A 24,645-nucleotide genomic window follows, 5' to 3' on the forward strand; every position below is an offset into this window, starting at 1 on the left:
AATTGTAATTTGATAGATGTATGCATACGGACAGACTCCTTTCTTCTTCCACATCAAATTGGGTGGTATGAAACAATACTGTCATGGGGGCAGATCCAGGAATTCCATAGAGGGAACGCCTATACAAAATTTAAAGGGGGAGGCCCCCCCCCCCACATTTTTTCTTTTTATTTCCTTTGTTTTAACACAAAATAAAGGGGGAGTGCGCCCAGTGCACCCCTGCCTGGATCCGCCACTGTGTCACACACCTGCACACCAAACAACTAGCCAATCAAAACACATTGAAACAAAGCACTGACGGTATTATATACGATCTTTTATGATAATTACACTTTTTTCCACTGTGCTTGATACAACAGGTGCATATTCAGCCTTCTAGGACATACCTTCATTAGCATTTAACATGATTACACAATACATGTATATATAGTTCATCCTGATCATGAAATGAATGGGAAAAAGAAATAGGGACATGGTCACTCATGACAGTATTGCAGAGTTCTCCAGGTTTGTTGATTTGTTAGAGTGTACACTAGTAATACCAAATTGGCAATAGGCAACCAGCAGAAGAAAAGAATGCAATATGATACATTCTTGTAGGTCTGGCATGTTACATACTGACTACACTACACCATCATCAACCGTGCCATACACAGAATGTATCAACATATGTGTTGTGTTTTATTGCGAACCATCTGGTCGCCTAGACCCATTACATTCGTACCTTTGTGTTAAAGCCACGCATCATGAAAATGACTTCAAATACTTTTAGAGGAAGTAAGACGGGGAAGACAGTGGAGTACAAATGATCACCCCACATTAGGCTACCTGTAATGGAGAACAGCTAGAAGAGGAGAAGTCAACATTTCTCAACTTTAAAGGCCCGGCAGCATGGAGATTTGTGAGTGGCCGTATTGTATTCTGCCCACCTGGGTTCATTCGAAAACCATGAATTGCAACAGTCGGCGAATATAAGCATCGAAGTGCACGCTCATTGGTGATGATTGACTTCCGTCAAGATTCTTTGGCTGTGCTTTTACTTTCACAGAGATTACGTACAGGAATTCAAGAAAACATGAGAGCTGGTCCAGGCTTCCCACTCCAGGGGTGGATCCAGGAATTCCATAAAGGGGGGGGGGGGGGGGGGGGGGCACAAACAATATTTCTGGTGCTACTTCCGGGTTTCATCTCATTTGTCTTTTTATTTCTTTTGTTTTAACAACAAATAAAGAGGGGGCATGCGCCCGGTGTGCCCCCCTCTGGATCCACCACTGCACTGCATGGTATCCCCACACTTTTGGGCTTTTAAAGGGACTGTACAGTAGTGGTTGAGGTGGGGATTCATGTTTTGAACATTCCTAAGTGAGATAATGAGAAACTCTTATGAAATATGAAAGAGCATGTGATTTTAAGAAGGATTCAATGTTTATTTGATGAAAATTGGTTTTCAAATGGCTGAGATATCCCCAAAAGTGATAATAATAAAAGGCAACATGCCCTACCTTTATTAGGATCTCTTTGTTTCACCTTGTTTTTGGATATCTCAGACATTTCAAAGCCGATTTTCATCAAATAAACTTTTGATACCCTTTAGAATTGCATGCTCTTTGACATCTCATAGAGTGGTTTCTGAATATCTCGCAAAACGCTAAAAGCTAAATCCTCACCCCGACCAGAACTGTACACACCCTTTAAGGTGCGACTGTTTGTTTCGGTTAATTCTATGTGATGGATTTTCTTCCATCAATTAATGGCAGTATCAATCATCACACCCCTAGATTCATTCTTAAAGGAATTGTACAGTTTTGGTTAAGACCTAATTTCACGTTTCTAACTTTTTTTGGAGAGATAACGAGAAATCTATAATGTCATATGAAAGAACATGTAGGCCTAATTCCCACAGGAATTCACCATTTAAGTGATGAAAATTGGTTTTGAATGGGCTAAGATATCCAAAACAAAGTGATCCTAATGAAAGTTGGGACCCACCTTTTACTACGATCGCTTTGTTTCACTTTGTTTTTAGTTGTCTCAGCCATTCCAAAACCGATTTTCATCAGATTAACTTTGAATTCCTCTCAGAATGGTATAAGTACGCTCTGTACTATTTCGTTAGTGGTTTCTTGGTATCTCGCAAAAAATTAGAAGCCCAATCCTCATCTCCACCAATGCTGTACTATCCCTTTAAGCCCTCTTTCCTACTGCATTTTCCACCACAGGTTTCACATCCTGCAGCATGTGACATTTGAGCTGAATATCATGAATGATAAACTAATATATGTATCATGAATATTAATATGATATACAAGGTATAACAAAATATTATCAGCACATCAAAGTGACAACATATTAATTAATATTTTGAATTACATGGAACTTTAGAATAAATAGGATTCATCTTAGTCCAAATGGGCAATAAATAAGGCACTTATTATTCATAGCAGACCATACTCTTGTGCATAACTTAATATTCTGTCATCAATTACATACAGAAACATTTCAGTACCCATACATGTACAAACATTTCCTGACAATTACAAAAAAAATCAACACACAAGAACTTTACAGAAATATATGAATTAAAAAAAAATGATAAGATAAGACTAAATTCTATATTTTGTCCAGTTTTAAATCCTCAATGAGAGCCATACATTTATTAGTAAATTTAGATGTTAATATTTTTGGAAGAAAGTAAAAACATAACACTTAGTTCACTTTTAAAAATCCCCACAAAAACTATTGAAGACAGATGATGAAAGCAAGTAAACTACATAAGATAAGAAATCATAAACAGATTTAAATTATGGCAAACCCCATGATAACATGATTTGATTTACACTATGCTGTAACCTACCAAACTACATACTGCATACATGCATGTTCAGATTTCAAAATCAGGAACGTACCACCTTCCATTCTTGTTTCTACATACGGTAATCACACATGAATTAAAGATCATGGTGCATTATGATCATCCTTCCCATGGCATTTATTCATGTAGTAGTGTTATGTGTTTGCAGGAACGAAACACACAATCAGAAAGATGTTCAGCAATATACTAAGCATTAAGTTCATTAATTCTTACTACTGGCAGAATACAGCTTACAGGGAATATTGGTAAGTAGCTATACATTGCTATTGTCTATATTACTAAAGTAAAAATTTGTTGACCTCTAAGCATGTGACAAAACTTGATTGAAGCATACTCAAATCCTTCAACATCTGCTCCTGCTTTTAAAGCTTGGTCACATACATGTACCAGCTTCTGTTTCACAATGCTTCAGACACACATTGTAGCTAGGATCTATAATTGAACACAATTGTGTCTACAGCGTCTATTTTATTACAAGATAAAAGTCTTACTTACCCAGTTCCTGTGCATTTTCTACATCTTGTCTATGTACCTTCAAATCTCTGTAGCCTTTCAAATAAATTCATGAAGAGATATCTAGTCATTGCATGAAGAAAAACAAATCTACATGGCATTAAAAAAAGGGGGAATGTGTCTTGAAATGGAAAACATCTGAAGTCTACGTTGCAAGGCATTCTCCTTTCCCCTCACACCCCCTTCTTCGTTCTCCCTGATAGTCCGGACTTGGCTCGTCCACGGCACAGGAAGAAGACGAGGAGGAGAAGCATGACAACTGGAACAGCGAGTAAAATCTTCGAGCCGTGCTCCTCAGGCAAGACCTCCTACATTGATGAAAGAATAATAAAAGACAGAGAGATGAGATATAGGTATGATTGTGACACAGAAGCAGTATGATTTACAGCAAGATAAAATTACGCTAAAGCTAATTTACATTAGAGCAAGTGTCAATTTTATGGGCTTCTCCCCTCCATTTACAAAGCAAGACGTTAATGTTTAAAACGGACATGCAAATATCTTGGATGAAATGTGTCAATTTAGGATCCACTTCAAAAAAACAACAACCAAAAATTACAATAAAACTGAAATAAACATGAGAGTACAAGAAAAACTAGAGAGGGGCCGTCAAAGGCGGCAGACCCACGCCTAAGTACAAAGTCGGGGTAAACATAATGTGCATTCGGTCATCTACCAGAATTCGGCCACTTAATTGCCAGTGTGCTTTATCACCAGCCAGTGAGTTCTACCAAAGATCGTACACTGAAGTGTACGATCTTTGGTTCTACAGTCACATCACACGCAAATCACATAATTACACATACGGTATTAACACTCATTCACGTACAGGAAAGTCCTTAAGTCTCCTCCAAAAATCCATCGAAAATCCCAAATTCCACCGTCAAAAGTGCAGAATCGGAACTTTTCCAAGCGCGCGCGAATTAAGTCCAGTTTTAAGAGTATTGTCTACGCGACGGGTCGCGGAAAAAGCGCTAAAAATCGAGAAATACGCCGTTTTCTTGCGGGATATTTTGATTATAGCATGCCGAGAGTGTGATGATATCAAAGGTCGTATGAGTGTACGATCTTTGATGGTATCCACAAAAGCAAAAAAGAAAAACAAAATTTACGTACCCCCTAGGCAATTACCCCTATGATTAGTGTCTACGGGAATTATTCAATGCAAGGGTTGAATGCAAATGTCTACTGCACCAGTATTCGGCCACCAACGAGCGCCGCAACGTCCCCGGTGCAATTTTGCACCAACAGTGTAGAGCGCGATGCATTTTCAGCGGCCTTGCACACGCATTGACATTGAGCACGCATATCGTGCAGTGTGACTGCGACCGAGCAAAATGCTCCTCCAACGAAAAAAACAATCAATGTTAATTTGAAAAATCATCAAAATACGGGCCAGTTTGTGATGACGGAGAACGAACTTTCATAAATCTAGAAGGACATAGTCCCTCAAATAGGCCTAAACGTAAATTTCGGAATTCTTACGAACATTTGAGCAGCGAAGTCGGATCGTTGGGGAGTTTATGTCTTCGTATGGTAGCGGAAAATCGCAAAGTGAGAAACGGGAAATTTTCGGAATGGTCACTATACCATGGGGTCAAAACTTCAAGGTCACACAGAATTTGCAAGGGTCAACCGATTATCACCAAAATCTAATCGATTCTTTCCTGTCATTATCCAAACATTCCCTGAACATTTCGTGCAAATCCGTTTACCCGTTCTCTTGTTATCTTGTACACAAACAAACAAACAAACAAACAAACAAACAAAAAAACAAAAAAAAACAAACAAACAAACAAACAAACAAACAAACAAACATACGGAACCCTTTACATAACCCCCTGCCGATTTTCATCGGCGTGGGTAACAATACATGAACTCCAGCTCCAAAAGAGCATGGATGGGGCCTGATTTAACTAGTAGTTCCTGAATCACCTTCCCACGTGTGTATCCAATATGCATACATCAGTAGATTGAGTCTAAACATGTTTGGGAAATTAAAAGGCAAAACAAACACATGTGGGGTTTTCATTTGTTGTTGATAGATAAACCTGTACATAAGAAGCAGAGGAGAGGAGTATGTGAAGAGGAAATTGATTATTGATAATACAGTATATCAAGATGTGCTTCAAAAAGTTTTAACCACTTTGCTGATCTGTTATATTTTCTGCCAATGTACTACTCAGTATTATAAAGATATACTTCAAAATGTTTTTAACCACCTTTGCTGATCTGTTATATTCTCTGCCAATGTACTATACAAAGATATACACGTGTACTTCACAATGTTTTTAACCAACTTTGCTGATCTGTTATATTCTCTGCCAATGTACTATATAAAGATATGCATCACAATTTTTTTAACCATCTTTGCTGATTTATTTATTTTTTATTTTTGTAATCATCTATCACATTCAAAGGTGGCTTATTTCTATCTGCCTGATTTTGTTTTTGTTTGTTGTTGTGTTGTATTGGGGACGAAAAGAAAGAAAACGGATAGTCCAGTAGCCACGAAGACGGATAATTATATTTCCGAACGGTGCTTGGCCTCTTCCCCTTGTTATATACTGTACAGAATTGTATAGTATTTGTTATCAGGAAAATAGAGTGCTAAATATGCTCTCCTTTCTATGGGTATAGGGGACGTTCACAAACTAGCACAGCTGTTATAAGAGTATTGAACCTGTGTTAAAAACACTGAACCAGTGTATTCATGGTTATTTATAAGATGGGATGAGAGATTCTGATTAGAAAGAATTGGGGTTGTTGCATAACAGAAGAAAGGGACACGCTGTTTTTACGTGAATAAAATGCGCATGATAAGTCAAAGGCGAGTTTTGTAAAGATAAACACTTGACAAGCCTCGAGTCCAATGATGTATAATGTGACGGAGGTTTTCCAAACCTGGTGAATGATGTCTTTTTGTTTTTGTAGTCATCTATCACATTCAAAGGTGGCTTATATCTTCTGCCTGATTTTGTATTTGTGTGTTTTTGTATCGTAATGGGGACGAAAAGAAAGAAAACAGATAGTCCAGTAGCCACGAAGGCGGGTAATTACATTTCCGAACGGTGCTTGGCCTCTATCCCTTGTTATATAAACTGTAAAGAATTGTATAGTATTTGTTATCAGGAAAATAGAGTGCTAAATATGCTCTCCTTTCTATGGGTATAGGGGACGTTCACAAACTAGCACAGCTGTTATAAGAGTATTGAACCTGTGTTAAAAACACTGAACCAGTGTATTCATGGTTATTTATAAGATGGGATGAGAGATTCTGATTAGAAAGAAGGGGGGTTGTTGCATAACAGAAGAAAGGGACACGCTGTTTTTACGTGAATAAAATGCGCATGATAAGTCAAAGGCGAGTTTTGTAAAGATAAACACTTGACAAGCCTCGAGTCCAATGATGTATAATGTGACGGAGGTTTTCCAAACCTGGTGAATGATGTCTTTTTGTTTTTGTAGTCATCTATCACATTCAAAGGTGACTTATATCTTCTGCCTGATTTTGTATTTGTGTGTTTTTGTATCGTAATGGGGACGAAAAGAAAGAAAACAGATAGTCCAGTAGCCACGAAGGCGGGTAATTACATTTCCGAACGGTGTTTGGCCTCTATCCCTTGTTGTATAAACTGTAAAGAATTGTATAGTATTCGTTATCAGGAAATTAGAGTGCTATATATGCTCTCCTTTCCATGGGTATAGGGGACGTTCACAAACTAGTACAGCTGTTTGAACCTGTGTTAAAAACACTGAACCAGTGTATTCGTGGTTCTTTACAAGATGGGGCGAGATATTCTGATAGGACAGAATTGGGGTTGTTGCCTAACAGAAGAAAGGAAGGTTTTGTTAACACGCTGTTTTTAAGTGCATAAAATCTCGTGTGATAAGCCAAAGGCGACTTTTGTAAAGATAAACATTTAACAAGCCTCGAGTCCAATGATGTATAATGTAACGGAGGTTTTTCAAACCTGGTGAATGATGTCTTTTTATTTTTGTAATCATTTATCACATTCAAAGGTGTCTTATTTCTATCTGCCTGATTTTGTTTTTGTGTGTCTTTGTGTTGTATTGGGGACGAAAAGAAAGAAAACAGATAGTCCAGTAGCCACGAAGACGGGTAATTACATTTCCGAACGGTGCTTGGCCTTTACCCCATGGTATATAAACTGTAAAGAATAGTATTTGTTATTATGCAAATAGAGTGGTATAAATGTTCTCCTTTTATGGGTAGGGGACGTTCACAAACTAGCACAGCTGTTATAAGAGTATTGAACCTGTGTTAAAAACACTGAACCAGTGTATTTTGTGTAAAATGAGTCCGTATAAATATTCTGAAATAGAAAGATTGGGAGGTTGATATTATTGGTCAGGTTTTGAGGAAGTATATTAGGTAAGAATAACATATTGAATATTGACACTGATTATAATATAATATTGATGGTTATGAGTAGATTTTTTTTTCTTTTTAAATGAAAACACAATGGGAAGTGGATCTTCACAGGCTACCAATCAATGAGCAGTCGAACGCATCTTCTGTGTAGATATCCATTTGCACGAATGACCAATCAGGTTTTACTACATCGGCTGCGGCCAATCGGGCGCTGAGGATAATAGACAGAATACAATCCCGATAGTGTAATAAAGCGGGAATTTCAGTGCGGTTGCACGTTGTTGGGGGAGAGGTAAGGATGATGGGGTTTCTTGGCGCGAAGGTAGAGGAATTGTCTGGGTCGGGAGAATGAAATTCCGCTGATTCTCTGGAGACTGTGTTTGGGCAACCGGTTTACGTGTATGCAATGTATGTATCAAGTGGTGATCTTGTATCCCCCCCCCCCCTCCTTGTCCTTTATGGATCACACACAGAATGGTGAAATTGCTCGGGTTTTTTTTTCAAACGCATTTATGTCCCAACCCCAAATCCTGACACCATTATTCAACTAATTATTATTTTGAAGTTATTCAACCTTAATAACATGTCCTACAGTTGAATAATAGAAAGACAGATTATTTGTTATACATGTTATAGTTGTGTACACAGTCGGTAGGAAACTGTGGGATGATGACATTGTCGGTTCAATCGTTTGTGTGTTCATGCCGGCTGCAGACGTTGGTGAGGCTTCTTGATTTGGTGGGTTTCCATTGTTTCCTTTTTTTTCTTCTTTTTCTTGTCGGGCTGGTTTGTGGCTACGCTGAAATACCTGTAGAACAAAAGTAATGTTCTAGGATAGTGTTTGAACAGTTTTTTTCTTTCTTTTCATTTTTTGGCAATGGTGGTTAATGTATCGACATATTGTCTGTTGAGAATGATAAGGGCGTTAAGTTGTCACTTAACCCAGTTAGGTAGATATAGTTATACGTCGGCTTTCATATTGTTTCTCAAGTTTTCAGTGACGTTTTTTTTTTTGTTTGTTTGTTTGTTTGTTTGTTTTTTTGTTTTTTGCTCGGTAGAGAATGGGGTATGACAGGTTTGGTCGCAGCCGCCGAGGAAATGACTTTCGTTGTGTATTTTTCTCTCAATACCGGTTCTTGAAATTATTTTGGTGTGTGAAAACCGAAGTTTGTATATAGGTATTGTGAATCGTTGATTCTGGTGCGTGAAAACCGAAAATTGTATAAAAAGGTATGTTAAACATTGATTTTATTTTAGGTTTCTGATTGGTATATAGTATTAACATCAAGGTTATTTATTTGTAAGTACAGTAAGATGAATGCAATATAGATGAATGTGTTGTATGGTTCTGTAGCTTTTTTTTGGTTGTATTTTGAGGGGGATATTTGTTCCAAGATGACGAAATAGTTTTAACAGGATATGTTTTTTGGTATATTTATTTACAAGGAAATGTATTAGTACTAGACTGATATAAGTGTTAATGATAATTGGAGATTTTTAATGTGATGTAAAAGCGGGAAAGCGGGGGCAACGGCAGAGCCTGTATGTACTGTCTTGTTTTTTGTTTTTGTTTTGTTTGTCTTCGTTGTTGCTAATGCTTGTGCGAAGTGTGTAGTAGCATTAGTAGCAGTAGTTTTATTAGTAGTTGTAGAAGTAGAAGTAGTAGTAAGACTGTGTATTGGTACAGCCTTTCAAGCAGAGAGGCACATTTTGTTCTATGTATGTTGTTCGTTGGAAAAAGCTCACTGGGTATATTAGAATTCTTTTGTAAATATGAATAAGATTGATATTATTTCGATGAATTGTCGTGGTTTGGGCAATCGGAAAAAAAGGAACGAGGTTTTTGATTTTTTGAAAGTGAGTAAATTTCATATATGTTGTTTACAGGATACTCATTTCAATGCCTTAGAAGAAGAAAATTTAAGAAGAGAGTGGGGCAGTGATTGTTTTTTTAGTTTTGGCACATCAAATTCAAGGGGCGTAGCGATATTATTTCGTGAAGATATCACTATAGATATAAAAGGATATGAAACAGATGATAAAGGTAATTGGTTGATTTTAGATATGAAGTTATGTGAAAATTCATTTTCTTTGGTTAATATTTATGGGCCAAATACAGACTCCCCGGGGTTTTATGAAAATATTCAGAAGCTTATATTTAAAAGAGAAAATTCGTTAGTTATACTTTGTGGAGATTGGAATTTGGTACAAAATTTTGATCTGGACACATATAATTATGTACGGTTAAATAACCCTAGAGCAAAGAAGAAAGTGGATGAAATGAAATGTGATTTGGAGTTGGTAGATCCGTGGAGAATACAACATTCTACAGAGAAACAGTTTACATGGCGTCAAAATAATCCTTTGAAATTAGCTAGATTAGATTTTTATTTGATATCTAAGAAAGCATTAACATTGGTTGATAAGGTAGATATAATGTCAGGTTTTAGGACGGATCATTCTTTGATTACATTAAGTTTGAATTTAGGATATTGTAGGGGGCCGAGTTATTGGAAATTTAATAATACATTATTGAAAGATGATGTGTATATTGAAAAGATAAAAGAATTGATTACACAAACAGTTAAATTTTATGCGATAAACGATATTTTTTATGATTGTAGAGATTGTCAATTTGTTATTACTGATCAATTATTTTTTGATACATTATTAATGTTGATAAGAGGTGAAACAATAAGTTATATGAGTTATAAGAAAAAATTGGAAAAGAATAAGGAAAAGCAATTAGAAAAAGATATAATTGAGTTGGAAGGATTGTTGTTAATACAACAAGATGAAGAATTTATTTTAGAGGAATTAAAAGAAAAGAGAGAATGTTTGGATAAAATTAGACAGGAAAAAGTGAATAGTATATGTTTTAGATCGAAAATTAAATGGATGGAATTTGGTGAAAAGCCTTCAACATATTTTTTGAATTTGGAAAAGAGTAATGTTATAGATAAGCAAATTTTACAATTGGTGGATAAAAATGGAAAGATATTAAATCAGCAACAGGAAATATTAGAGGAAGTAGCAAATTTTTATAGTTTATTATATAAGAAGCAAAATATTGAAGATATGGATTTACAAGAAATTTTAGAAGGTCAAGATATTCCAAGGTTAAACGAAGCACTTAGATTGTCTTTAGAAGGCCCTTTGCAAATAGAAGAATTGGATCAAATGTTGAAAAATATGAAAAATAATAAGTCACCTGGAATGGATGGATTTACTGTAGAATTTTTTAGAGTATTTTGGGAAGATTTGAGGTTTTTAGTGTTGAGATCATTGAATTATGCATATACAGAGGAAAATATGTCTTTTTCTCAAAAATTGGGTGTTTTAACTTTGATTCCTAAAGAAGATAAAGATAAGTATTATTTGAAAAATTGGCGACCAATTTCTTTGTTGAATGTAGTTTATAAATTAGCATCGGGATGTATTGCGAATCGAATTAAGAAGGTTTTGTCTTTTGTGATAAGTGAAAACCAGAAAGGGTTTTTATCAGGTAGATTTATTGGAGAGAATATTCGCCGTTTATATGATTTGATTTTGTATACAGATGTCAAAGATATTCCAGCATTATTATTATTGATTGATTTTGAAAAAGCTTTCGATTCAATCTCTCATGAGTTTATAACAAAAGTGATGTTATTTTTCAATTTCGGTCCCTCAATAATTTCTTGGATAAATATTTTATATGCTGATGCTTTTTCGTCTGCTCAGATTAATGGTTTTTTTACTGAGAGATTTAAGATAGAAAGAGGTTGCAGGCAAGGCGACCCTCTTTCTCCATATATATTTTTGTTGTGCAGTGAAATATTAAATTTGATGATTTCTGGACCTAATTCATTTGAAGGGATAAAAATAGATAATATGTTTCATAGAATAGTTCAATATGCGGATGATACACTGTTGACATTAAATGGTACAGAGAAGGATTTATTTATAGCAATGAATATTGTAGATAGATTTGCAAATATATCTGGTTTAAAAATCAATGAAAATAAAACAAAAGTAATATGGATAGGGAAATGTAAGAATAAAGAAGATAGAATGTTGCCTGAAAGGAATTTTCATTGGGTGTATGAAGGAGGTTTTAAGTATCTGGGTATACATTTTTTTGTTGATTTAGAGAGAACTGTTCAGTATAATTATTATGACAAAATGGAAGTGATTAGGAAACAAATGAACTCTTGGCGTAAACGCTCTTTAACAGTGCTTGGTAGAATTGTAGTTATTAAGTCATTGTTGTTATCAAAATTGAATTATTTGTTTTTGTCTTTGCCAAGTCCTAAAGGTAATTTTTTGAATGAGATAAATGATATGTTTTATAGTTTTATATGGGAAAGGAAGCCGGATAAAATAAACAGAATTCAAATGTCTCAGACATACGCACAAGGTGGAGTGAAAATGATAAATATTTACACACAGGTTACAGCACTGAAAATATCATGGATTAGGCGATTGTTATTTACAACGGATAAATGGTCAGAAAAATTATTGAGTATATTTTTACCCCGTACCCATCAGTTAGACATGAGTCTCGGAAATGATTTTTTCTTTGAACAAGCCTCACATACGTGTAATCCCTTTTGGAAAGAAGTATTCACAGCTTACGGCGAATTACTTTCGGTTTATTGTAATAATTTTCAGTGTCAACCTTTGTGGAAAAATAATAAGATTACTATAGGAAATGCGTCGGTTTTTAAACGAAAGTGGTATCAAAAAGGAATTCGTTTTGTTAATGATTTGTTAGATGAAGAAGGAAATGTATTATCATTTACTGCCTTTAAGAGGAAATATGATGTTGACGTTAATTTTTTAGATTATTTTGGAATATGTCATGCGGTTAAAAAAGCAGGTTGTGATAGAAGTATGAATAATATGGAAAAGTTTTGTCAACCAATTATACCTGATATTTTACAGTTGGTTATAAAACATTCTAAAGGATGTTCACATATTTATGCTGTTTTGTTAAAGAATAGAAATAATGTATATCAATGTAAAGGATTTTTAAGATGGCGACAATTGATACAACTTGAAGAAAAGAAATGGCAATCTTTTTCGTTGGCCCCGTTTAAGAGCACGGAAGATGTTAGTTTACGATGGTTTCAGTTTAAAATAGTTCATAGAATTTTATATACAAATAAGATGTTGAATAGAATTGGATTGGTTGAAAGAAGTGAATGTTCATTCTGTAATGTGAATGTTGAGACTTTAATACATTTTTTTAGTGAGTGTCAATATGTTGATAGATTGTGGGTTGAAGTAAGAGAATGGATTAATATTAACACGGGGTTAGAAATAACATTTACGACGGAAAATAAATTATTTGGTTTTGGGGGTATTAACAATTCGGCATTGAATTGTATTACCATGCTTGTGAGATATGAAATTTATGTTTGTAAAATAAGAAAAATAATACCTCGTTTTGATTTATGTAAATATAGTATAAGGGAATATTACGATAGAGAGAAATTTATCGCAAGAAATAATCATAAGTTGCAAGTGTTTCAGAAAAAATGGTGTCATTTTAGACACCTTTTTTCTTGATGTATATTGTATTGAATTCGAAAAAAAAAGCATGATGTTATTTGAAATATGTTGTAATATGTGTATAGATGAAAGAGAATAATAAATATCCCAGTGAGGGGAAAAAAAAAAAAAAAAAAAAAAAAATCTTTGCTGATGTTATATTCCCTGCCAATGTATTATATAAGATATACAATGTTCTTTCAAAATGTTTTAACCACTTCGCTGATCTGTTCTATTCTCTGCCAATGTATCATGTAAAGATATACTGGACAATGTTTTTAACCATCTTTGCTTACCTTTAGCTGATCTGCTATATTCTCAGTCAGCGTATCACTGCAAGGGAAAAGATATCCAAAATGGTAACAAGGCAATAAGGCTTCAGCTGCTGAATAAACACTTCACCATTAATTAGGTATTCTTATCATCTACTGGAATGTGAATCACTTCTTCATACTATATGCATGCTGCATTATTATAATTTGCAAAAAGAAACATAACTTATGATGATAGTTGTAAAATTACATTCAAGTTATTCAGATGCTGATTGCACAAACAAATGACATTCAGGAGAAATTTACTTTTATGATCAGTTATCAAATAATTCAATCCCACGCAGTAAATAATATTATAAAGAAATAACATTGATAAAGATATCTTCGTGGGGATATCAATGTTCTCTCAACTTCTCCAAATCTCTGCATTTTCAATGCAAAATGCACTGAACCTACAAAGAACATACCCGTAGTATAATACTTAACAGAATAGAATACAGGTGTAGCTCTAAATGCATTAACTTAAAGGCATAATTTACCATTTGCAGATGAAACAAAAATCCAGCATTAGTGCTTTAAAATAGTTCTACAATGTGAGTTAGGGATAGAAACAACCACTGTAAAAATTTGAATCGATAAAATCTATGTTAAATATTGTTAAATATACAAAATGTGAACAATAGTTATAATTAAAATGTTTCCAGATTAAACCATCTACAGTTACCGTTTATTGAGAAAAATACAGATATCTCCTTATATTTTGGGCATTATTGAAAAAATTTTATATGATAGGATGTTTTGTGGTACAACAGACCTACACATATGCATCACATGTCATATCTTGAAAGTTTTTAAATCACTGTTCCCGAAGGTAAACAGGACCTTTAAGGGAATCACAGATGAAATGAGATAAACCCCATTAAATCTTCTCTGCACCCCTGCCTCAAATTGTCATTGACATTACACAATCAAGTCAGTGATGCCAACGGGAGAGTTAAATCTACTAAAGTTGATTTAACTCTCATTTAAGACTTACACCTCACAGACTACATCCAACAATTACTTGCATAATAATAGCAAATCTTTGACAGTTGACAAATCTGCACATATAAAGGGCACTCAAAATTATAATGAACACGTAATTTGAGTTGTTCTAGCCTGCACTTACAATGGAGTGGGTTCCTTCTCCACATCAACTGCACGTGCATTTTTGTATCCATTGTATGCAAATGTCACAATGGCAGCATCATCCCGCAGATGTAAGTTGTATTCATAGCGTTTTCCATGCTGGAACCTGACACGCCGAAAAAAAAGAGAGGAAAAATACACATTTATTTCCCAGTTCTTCATTAGGTTTTGTCTTGATCTGTCTCTTATTATGATGATAAGAAAGCTAGATCAAAGCAAGATTATTATCTTTAACGCACACAATGGAATAGCATTCAAGAAGTCATCAAGGAGGAGAATAATAACAACAACATCCAAACCAATTAGAACTAGAGAGGGGCCGTCAAAGGCGGCAGACCCACGCCTAAGTACAAAGTCGGGGTAAACATAATGTGCATTCGGTCATCTACCAGAATTCGGCCACTTAATTGCCAGTGTGCTTTATCACCAGCCAGTGAGTTCTACCAAAGATCGTACACTGAAGTGTACGATCTTTGGTTCTACAGTCACATCACACGCAAATCACATCATTACACATACGGTATTAACACTCATTCACGTACAGGAAAGTCCTTAAGTCTCCTCCAAAAATCCATCGAAAATCCCAAATTCCACCGTCAAAAGTGCAGAATCGGAACTTTTCCAAGCGCGCGCGAATTAAGTCCAGTTTTAAGAGTATTGTCTACGCGACGGGTCGCGGAAAAGGCGCTAAAAATCGAGAAATACGCCGTTTTCTTGCGGGATATTTTGATTATAGCAAGCCGAGAGTGTGATGATATCAAAGGTCGTATGAGTGTACGATCTTTGATGGTATCCACAAAAGCAAAAAAGAAAAACAAAATTTACGTACCCCCTAGGCAATTACCCCTATGATTAGTGTCTACGGGAATTATTCAATGCAAGGGTTGAATGCAAATGTCTACTGCACCAGTATTCGGCCACCAACGAGCGCCGCAACGTCCCCGGTGCAATTTTGCACCAACAGTGTAGAGCGCGATGCATTTTCAGCGGCCTTGCACACGCATTGACATTGAGCACGCATATCGATCGTGCAGTGTGACTGCGACCGAGCAAAATGCTCCTCCAACGAAAAAAACAATCAATGTTAATTTGAAAAATCATCAAATATCAAAGGTCGTATGAGTGTACGATCTTTGATGGTATCCACAAAAGCAAAAAAGAAAAACAAAATTTACGTACCCCCTAGGCAATTACCCCTATGATTAGTGTCTACGGGAATTATTCAATGCAAGGGTTGAATGCAAATGTCTACTGCACCAGTATTCGGCCACCAACGAGCGCCGCAACGTCCCCGGTGCAATTTTGCACCAACAGTGTAGAGCGCGATGCATTTTCAGCGGCCTTGCACACGCATTGACATTGAGCGCGCATATCGTGCAGTGTGACTGCGACCGAGCAAAATGCTCCTCCAACGAAAAAAACAATCAATGTTAATTTGAAAAATCATCAAAATACGGGCCAGTTTGTGATGACGGAGAACGAACTTTCATAAATCTAGAAGGACATAGTCCCTCAAATAGGCCTAAACGTAAATTTCGGAATTCTTACGAACATTTGAGCAGCGAAGTCGGATCGTTGGGGAGTTTATGTCTTCGTATGGTAGCGGAAAATCGCAAAGTGAGAAACGGGAAATTTTCGGAATGGTCACTATACCATGGGGTCAAAACTTCAAGGTCACACAGAATTTGCAAGGGTCAACCGATTATCACCAAAATCTAATCGATTCTTTCCTGTCAATATCCAAACATTCCCTGAACATTTCGTGCAAATCCGTTTACCCGTTCTCTTGTTATCTTGTACACAAACAAACAAACAAACAAACAAACAAACAAACATACAAACAAACAAACAAACAAACAAACAAACAAAAAAACAAACAAACAAACAAACAAACAAACAAACAAACATACGGAACCCTTTACATAACCCCCTGCCGATTTTCATCGGCGTGGGTAATAAGAATTTGACAAAGTTTAATGTTTGCATAAAATCAAAAGTCTAATGAAAATGTGATGGATTTGGTTCATACCACAAATATTGTTCAAACCATTTCATCATCATGTGCTCTACATAATTTTATGGAACAAACTAGCTCAATAATCTATGATAAACTTGCTCTCAAAAAGACCCTCCTCCCTGAAATGTGTCCATCATGTGCATTGGGGGGGGGGGCGTGGTCATAAAATGTTGTCTATCACCACATATACTTGATTTTGGTAAGTGAGAATAAGATGACAAATTTATTTTCCATAGAGTACATTTGGTTCAAATTATTGAAAGCATGTCAACATCCATATCAAGCACTTCTAATATGGCTCACTCTAAGTGATGTAGCTTCTTGTTGTGATGGGTTATGGTTATCTGTTCACAGAAGATTTCATCACGGATGGTAATATCTTTGGCAAAGTTTGATGGGATATAAATATGACACATTTAATTACGTATTATACATATGCATTATCATCACTGCTAAAAATGTCAAGGATCGCACTATGAACACATACAAGACTCCTTCAAAAGTGGTCTAAAAACCCACTTGTTTCATGTCTAGATTTTTATTATCTATGTTCATGTTTTTTGGTATTTTCTATACTGCTAATAACTTTCTCTTTCTATATTCTATTTGCACACTCCAGAGACTGCATTTGGCAAATTATAAATCATATCAATTATCATTATTATTATTATCATCAATATTGTTATTATTATTATTATTATTATTTTTTTAAATCTGAGACATGGAAATATACAAAATGGCATGATGCCGCCTGGCACAATTCCTCTGGCCAGCATTTGAGTAAGATGCACATAGTGCGGGTGCAGGGAGAGTACTTACAGATGAACAGAAGGGGTGCTTTCTGGGAGCTTGAAGCGTTTGACCAGCCGAGGGCTGATTGCCACATCCACGAGGGCAACGTTGATGACAGAATGCAGTCTTTAAAGGGATGTCAACATACAAAATGGAAGAAAATATGGAAGAGAGTTTTTATCACATGCATCTATCTTCAGAAAAAAATTCTTTTCTTGTGTGTGTGAGTGTGTGTGTGCATTTGTGGACCTGTGACTAATCTGAGACACATGCATGAGACTCAAGAGGGATAAGCACTGCACTGAAATAAAGATTAACACATCAAACTACCCGCTTACATCAAGCAAAAGTCAGGTTCTGAAGCCTCATGGAGCTGACTCCAAGCAGCCTTCCAGCTCAGTGTAAACCGAGAGCATATTAGGAAATGGAAATCAGATCTGATCAGATTCTGAAACTACCTACAGAGGGTCGTCTCAGTATCAACCACTGTGAGTCATCTGGAATCCTAGTCCTTTAGAGATATACAAAGAGCTCCACCATAAACCATGTTCCAATTTCAATGAGTATGCAGCATATATTTCACATTACTGGTTTGTTGATAATAATGATAATTTGTAAGTTATTACTTTAACTATCAAGGCTAGCCTCCTCAATGTTACTGCAGCTGTCCAAAGACACCCTGAAATCACCTATACCCCAACACTGCCAAGTGCCCATTTAGATTTATACATACATTTTGGTCATGTGGGATGTAGCAGGTATGACATATTGTCTTTGGATCTGAATCCTGAATCTCCTCTGTTTAACTCCAGAACCTTGTCCACAAACCACACTGCTCCCTAACAGTGACCTGAAGTGGCTCCACCCATCCATATAGTGTCTACCAAGAATCAACCTACCTGTATGCTATATGCTCCCACATAGGGAGGAGAGTCGAACAATCTTGGATTGATACATCACAGCTGAAATAAAAAGTAGGGGGAAAATTGAGAGATGATAATAATAATGACAATAATGGTAATGATAATAACAAATAAGAACATATTTGTGTAGCACAAACATCTATCACTTACAAGGGTTCTTGACTGTCAAGACTACAGAAACATATCACAAATGACATCTTATGTAATGTAACTGTTGAGTGAGCAGGAAAAATAAGAATAATGCTTAATATATTGCAAAAAGGAGGGAAGACCAAACCAAATATCATTAAGGAATTGTAAAATTACAAATCGATTTTGATGCAGTTATGGAAACAAGCATAATGACATTGAATGTTTGGGTGTTTTGTGTTTTTATTTGTTTGTTTGTTTGTTTGTTTTGGAAAATAGCACCCAATCTATGACAAATAAAAAATAATAATCTATTACACAGTATTCTAACTCTAATAGCAATCAAATAAGGTTTTAGTCACATTCATAGCTATTGACCGATTCAGGTTCGTTGAGGGCAGCAGACATTTCATGGCACTGGGCGCAGCCATAGTGGGTGTCTCAGCCGACCCCCCCTGCTCTCCCCCACCCCGGGCAACATGTTTATCACGCACTTGTAACTAAGCAAGCATTCGCGCACTCAGTACGAGACGCCCATTGGCTAAAGCAGTTTTTCATTCTGCGCACGTGCTAATGTAGGGAGAGGGGTGGGGAGTGGGAAGGGGGGGTCGGCTGAGACACCCACTATGGCTGCGCCCAGTGCCAAAAATACACATAGCGCGTCACAGAATCGGTCAATAGTGGGACAAAAACTCACCCATAAAGATCTTTGATTTTGAAAGTAATCACATGACCCAGTCAGACGCCATTGAATCTTTGTGAATTTTAACTTTCTACAGTTAACTTTCTGCAGTTCAGTTCCCATTGTAAAATGACATTGTATTCTTCCTCGTCATTGAGGAATGGTTTGATTTATTGACAAAAGAGTTAATATTACAGTGTGTTATCATTCCTAGTAAGAATGACCTTTGATAATGAACTTCCAAGTTGCCTGCTCATAGATGTCCATTAAATCAATATTACTGGAAACAATTCAGAAAACCAGAACATGATAAATTGCTGGATGATTTGCTTAAAGACACAACCATCAAATGAATTTAAAAAGAAATTATAAACTGAATTTCACAAAACTTCAGCTTTTAAGGAAAATGGCACATTATCATTATACTTAAGTTGGCATAATACATCATGGCAAATATTCTTCTCCATGCAATGAAAATGAGCTAGGTCAAACTCTCTTTCAATGTCAATATATATTGATTTTAAGTGAAGTTTCTTCCGTACTTTCCTTTAATGGCTCTACTACTGTGACATCGCAAATTTCTACAGAGTCCAAATCAAGGGGGGCAGTACATGGATTTAACCATAACAATTTTGAGAAATTCATATCATGTAAAAGGATGGTCTGACTTACCTCAATTCAAGTCAGTGAATCACTAAATTTGTGCATTCACTGAATTCATAAATATAGATGTTTAGGAAAGAATATCTAAAAATAATATCTAAAAATAATATCTTTAAAAAATGATCTATTCAATTCAGTATCTTTTACCCCCTCCCCCACCTCACCACCTTGCCAAATGAAAGTTGTGTGGCAGCAACTCACAACAACACCAGCCACGGACCCGTGGTAGCCCCAGTGGCAGCCTGAGTAAGGTGCTCAAAGGTCTCATCGGTCAGTGTCACATGGATCCTCTTTCCTGTCACTTCCACCCAGTTTATGATGGCCTGAGCATTCATGTCACCTTTCAAGGAAATGGATTTAGGAAAGATATATACTGTATGTCAGATATGATCGATCATATATATATATGGCTTCGTTCTTATCTTATCTCATCTTATATCTTATCGATCTTATCTTTCCATTTTAAATACAAAATAGGGTTTGTTATTATTATCATTATTATTATTTTTTTTGGGGGGGGGGGAATAAATGGAACATTTCATCATCTTGGCACTAATTCCACAGTGACAATCAAAGTATGAGGCCAAATTAGAAGTTCTTGATACAAGTTGGAGCAATCTAGGAAAGGAAGTACACATCACACTAGGAAAGGAAGTGCACATGACACTTGAAAAAAACAACAACAACAAATGTACATCAGACACAAGAAATGCAACAACTGATTTCTCTATTCCAAATCTACATTGCCTTATAACGTATTCAATTCACATTCATACTATGATTCATTCATTCAATATCACTCATTCTTTGCTATCACCTCATAATTGAGACACGTAGAGTTTAGGTTGACAATCATGGAAAAGACCAATGAGAGAGAGACATGTGGACCAAACAAATGACACCGTGGTACTCTGCCAACTCTCTCTCCCTCTCCCTCTCTGTCTCTCCCCCTCTCTCCCCTTCTATCTCTTTCCCTCTCTATCTCTCTTTGCTAAGCCCCCATCCCATCCCACCCCACCCTGTGACCTTCAGACTACCATGTGTGACAGCATCCAACAAAGCCCAGTACCATCCCCTGATGTGCTTGCTTTGAACAGATGTTTAGGGTAATCGTCACTGAACACAACAGCTGCACACATAGAATACTGGTTCAGTTATGAAATACACCATTATATATTTTTTTCTCACTTGTATAATCCCACTGATGATTTCACTTTAACCCTCTCAGCTGATGATCTACTGAAATATAAATGTTATGTTTGATTGCAGATTTTCCATGATGCATCTAAACTGTCCATCTAATCTACGCTGCTTTCTTTTTATCTTATTTTTTCCAATCTTTCTCTTGCTCAACCTTCTTTTCTTCTTAGCTTATACTAAATGCATTTGTGAAACTTGGTGGGATATTTCATACTTTCAACAAATTCGAATTCAATTTTTAAAAAATGGTTTACTCTAAATTTCTTGCTTGTTTTTGCCCTTCCAGCAGAGCTTTGTTATTTAGACTTTGATATGACATTTTACTATGCTTCAAGAGGAACAAAGAGTGGCTAATACATACTACTCTAATTCTACTGAAACCTGCACAGTCTCAAATTATTACAGAAAGGATTGGCTCTGCTGTTTGCTCACCACTTTCTCATATTACTCTTGTTTGCCCTGTGACTGCCTCCTTGATCTAAGGTCAATATTTGGCATTCTGTATGATAAACTACTCAGTATTCAAAGGGCAAGCTATAGCGCATTGGTGGGAAATTACACAAACTGTGCACCACACAGGCTTGGAAAACAATCAATTAGGAACTACTCCCCAAGTGAAACACTTTGTAAAGTCTAGAGAATGACACTAATTTTCCGCAGTCTCCTCCCCCACCCCAACTAGTAATCTGATCGGTACACAAATATTTACATGCTATCAAAATCATAGAATCGTATTTTAAAAGTTGCTATTCATTTCACAAAAGACCCTGTAACACAGCTGATAGGCATTGTTTCAGTATACCATAAACCATTGCCAGACTTTCTTTTCTTGGATCTTCACCCATATATCCCTCAAGCCACAGAAACGTCATTTGTTCAAGTATCAATAATTTTCACCATTAATTGTATAATTTGCAATTAAGGTATATATCAAACATATTCTTTTCTTTGATATCTTTGTTGGTCATGCATAGTTTCTGTTGAAGAATCATTGAAATCCTCTTTGATCACTAAATCCATCATTCTTAAATTGCAACATATTCTAAAAGTATCACATTTTCTGTGTCGCCCTAAAATGGACAATTCTTTCTGTAATTTTTTTTTCATACTTGTGCATATTTGATTATTTCTATCATTTACATTTAATCTTTCTCCAATACAGAAAAAACATTTGCAGTAAAGTGATTTTATTTAGCAAATTGAATGCTGACAAGGCAATAATTTCTGCAGCAAATATCCCCTGGATTTGATGGGTTCGGGTAACAGCCATTTCACATTCAAAAGCACTCACAAAAGCTGCAAGATACAACAGGAACATCGTGTCTACATCATCCTTTAATGATATTGGCATTGCTCATGTACAATGCAAGAAAGCATATTGCAAAGCAATGGGATGTGAATCTATGTGGTTGTCAGAAAAGCAATCAGTTGATAAAAGGGCACTATCTTTTAATCTTCTGGTTGCTAGTCTCTCACAAGAGTAGTGCAAAAACAAATTGGGGTACACTGTATCACTGAAGGGGAAATAAACTCTCAATGATTCCAAAAAGCCTGGTAGAACTGTCAGTTAATTTTGGTACTCACCTATGTAGAGTATAGGTGTGTGATCACGGACATAGTAGACAGATGGTAGTCGTCTAAGACCCTGTTTTCGGATGGTCATCAGGTCCCCCTCAATGTAAGTTTCGATGTCCATGTCGGCCTTCTCCGTGGCAAAGTATTTTGCCACTTCTTCATACTCTGGTGCAAACTCACTGCACTTGACACACCCTGGACTGACTGCACAGAAACAAACAAACACACAAACATAGATGAACAAAATCGAAGTGTCATGTGTTCATTATTGCTATCTGACGCTGTTTGCTTTTCCTGTGAATCTAACTTTCCCATTCAGTTAATTGAATTACAAGGCATTGGTTTTTGGTTGTTGTTGTTGTTGTTGTTGTTATTGTTGTTGTTGTTGTTAAGGTCAAATGTCATTGATTAAAAATGAAGGATATATCAGAAGCTATGACACATTACATTATCTAGTTGTCAAAGCTCTAGATCCCAATCTACCAAACATCATGCAAGACAAATTTCCTAATAGTACGTGTTACGTTACCCTTAGAAAAAAATCAAATTATACAAGATTTTACACAAAGACCTTTGAATCAATGACTGACCTAATTTTACTGATGTCTTATTAAATGAAATGTGACCTTCAATACTGTGCATTCCTTCAGCACTAACTTACAGTTATGCACTTTTTTTTCATTCTTTCAGTGTTGTCTATTCTTTTGTTGAGTTACCAAGCTTCTAGAGGGCTTAACATGTGAATAATCCCTCATCCGCCTCATTCCCCTCCCCCCCCCCAAAAGAAAACCAAACACACATGACCAAGCAAACAAAACAAAAATCTACAAGAAGAAGCCAAACTATGACATAGTTTCTAATTTGTTATGCTGCAAGAAACCGTTGAGTGTTGCTCTACCAGGGCTGATCAACGTACCGTACACCATCAAGATCAAGATCAAGTTTATCAGTACAATCATTGGTTGAATTGGACATCAGTCATCACTGAACTTGACTCTCCAGCCATGTTAAATGATTTATTCCACACTACTCATTCAATACTTAAGTTAAATTTAGTGAACGAGTCTTTATAAAACTAAATCACAATTTTGAATACTGTCCTGAACATAACATAGGTCTATATTATCCATGCCAAACTACCAACATTATACCGGTAATTAAATATAATAGGAGCATGAAAAAGCGTGTTGTTATGTAGGATTTCAGTACAGCGGAATCGTCTTACACATCACATAGATCTACACTTCATCAAATTTTATGGGGTATTTATGTAAACAACATTTATGGTTGTGCGAACGTCTGCGTCTACATACAATGGCCTGCATGCTAGCGCAGCCCGGGTATAAAATATACCGGTACATGTAGGGCCTACATTGTTTTTGTAGCAGCCAGGGATGTTGGGCGCTTGCTTGCCACGAACAGTCCCTAGCATACTAAATGGCGTCTGCTACTTTTCGTAGCTGCTAAGGCGACATTAAACTACTCACCAAAATTCACGAGGAAGCGCTGATCTGACTCAATGAGCCTTGAGTACTCATCCTTTGTCAGGTATTTTGGGGCGTGGTTCTCTTCTTCATCCTCTTGCATGTGAGCAACATGGGTGAAAACTGCAAAGAGAAAACACAAAACTATACAACAGCGGGCTGACATTTTGCATTCTTCCGTTCTCCCGACTCGACGCAAAATGGTGTTACACACGTGTACGTTTATTGTGTACGTGTGTGTGTGTGTGTGTGTATACATGGGTGCTGAATGTGTGCTCGTCGCAGCGTACGTGCGGTAAGTTTTGTACATAAACTTGGATTTACTAGGTAGTACCAGGGAGGTGGCTGAAACTTGTGTTTTTGTTCATAATGAAACTACACCGTGCATTCTGTACCAGTTTCAC

At 36.3% G+C, this 24,645-nt stretch overlaps 1 protein-coding gene across 1 annotated transcript; it reads right to left on the reverse strand.

Annotated features, from left to right (window-relative positions):
* Window positions 1-2,141: 2,141 nt before the first annotated feature.
* Window positions 2,142-24,447, reverse strand: LOC139711347 (dnaJ homolog subfamily C member 10-like). The gene is made up of 8 exons (XM_071623246.1): window positions 24,245-24,447; window positions 22,767-22,961; window positions 20,184-20,322; window positions 18,485-18,547; window positions 17,613-17,711; window positions 14,757-14,882; window positions 13,613-13,649; window positions 2,142-3,693 (listed from the first exon to the last, which is right to left on the reverse strand). The coding sequence occupies exons 1-8, from the start codon at window positions 24,405-24,407 to the stop codon at window positions 3,559-3,561; spliced, it is 957 nt and encodes a 318-aa protein (XP_071479347.1). The 5' UTR covers window positions 24,408-24,447; the 3' UTR covers window positions 2,142-3,558.
* Between the last annotated feature and the right edge of the window lie 198 nt (window positions 24,448-24,645).

Source organism: Diadema antillarum, unplaced genomic scaffold (genome assembly GCF_040938485.1).
Source record: "Diadema antillarum isolate AM-2024a unplaced genomic scaffold, OU_Dant_1.0 seq00001648_RagTag, whole genome shotgun sequence".
In the NCBI taxonomy this organism is placed as follows: Eukaryota; Metazoa; Echinodermata; class Echinoidea; order Diadematoida; family Diadematidae; genus Diadema; species Diadema antillarum.

Bases quoted from the DNA above. Each gene is read 5' to 3' on its own strand.
- LOC139711347 (XM_071623246.1), bottom strand. From the start codon at position 24,407: ATGTCAGCCCGCTGTTGTATAGTTTTGTGTTTTCTCTTTGCAGTTTTC. The intron at 22,962-24,244 runs GTGAGTAGTTTA...GTTTCTGTGCAG, and splicing joins GCGCTTCCTCGTGAATTTTG to TCAGTCCAGGGTGTGTCAAG. The intron at 3,694-13,612 runs GTAAGCAAAGAT...TCATCAATGTAG, and splicing joins ATATAGCAGATCAGCTAAAG to GAGGTCTTGCCTGAGGAGCA.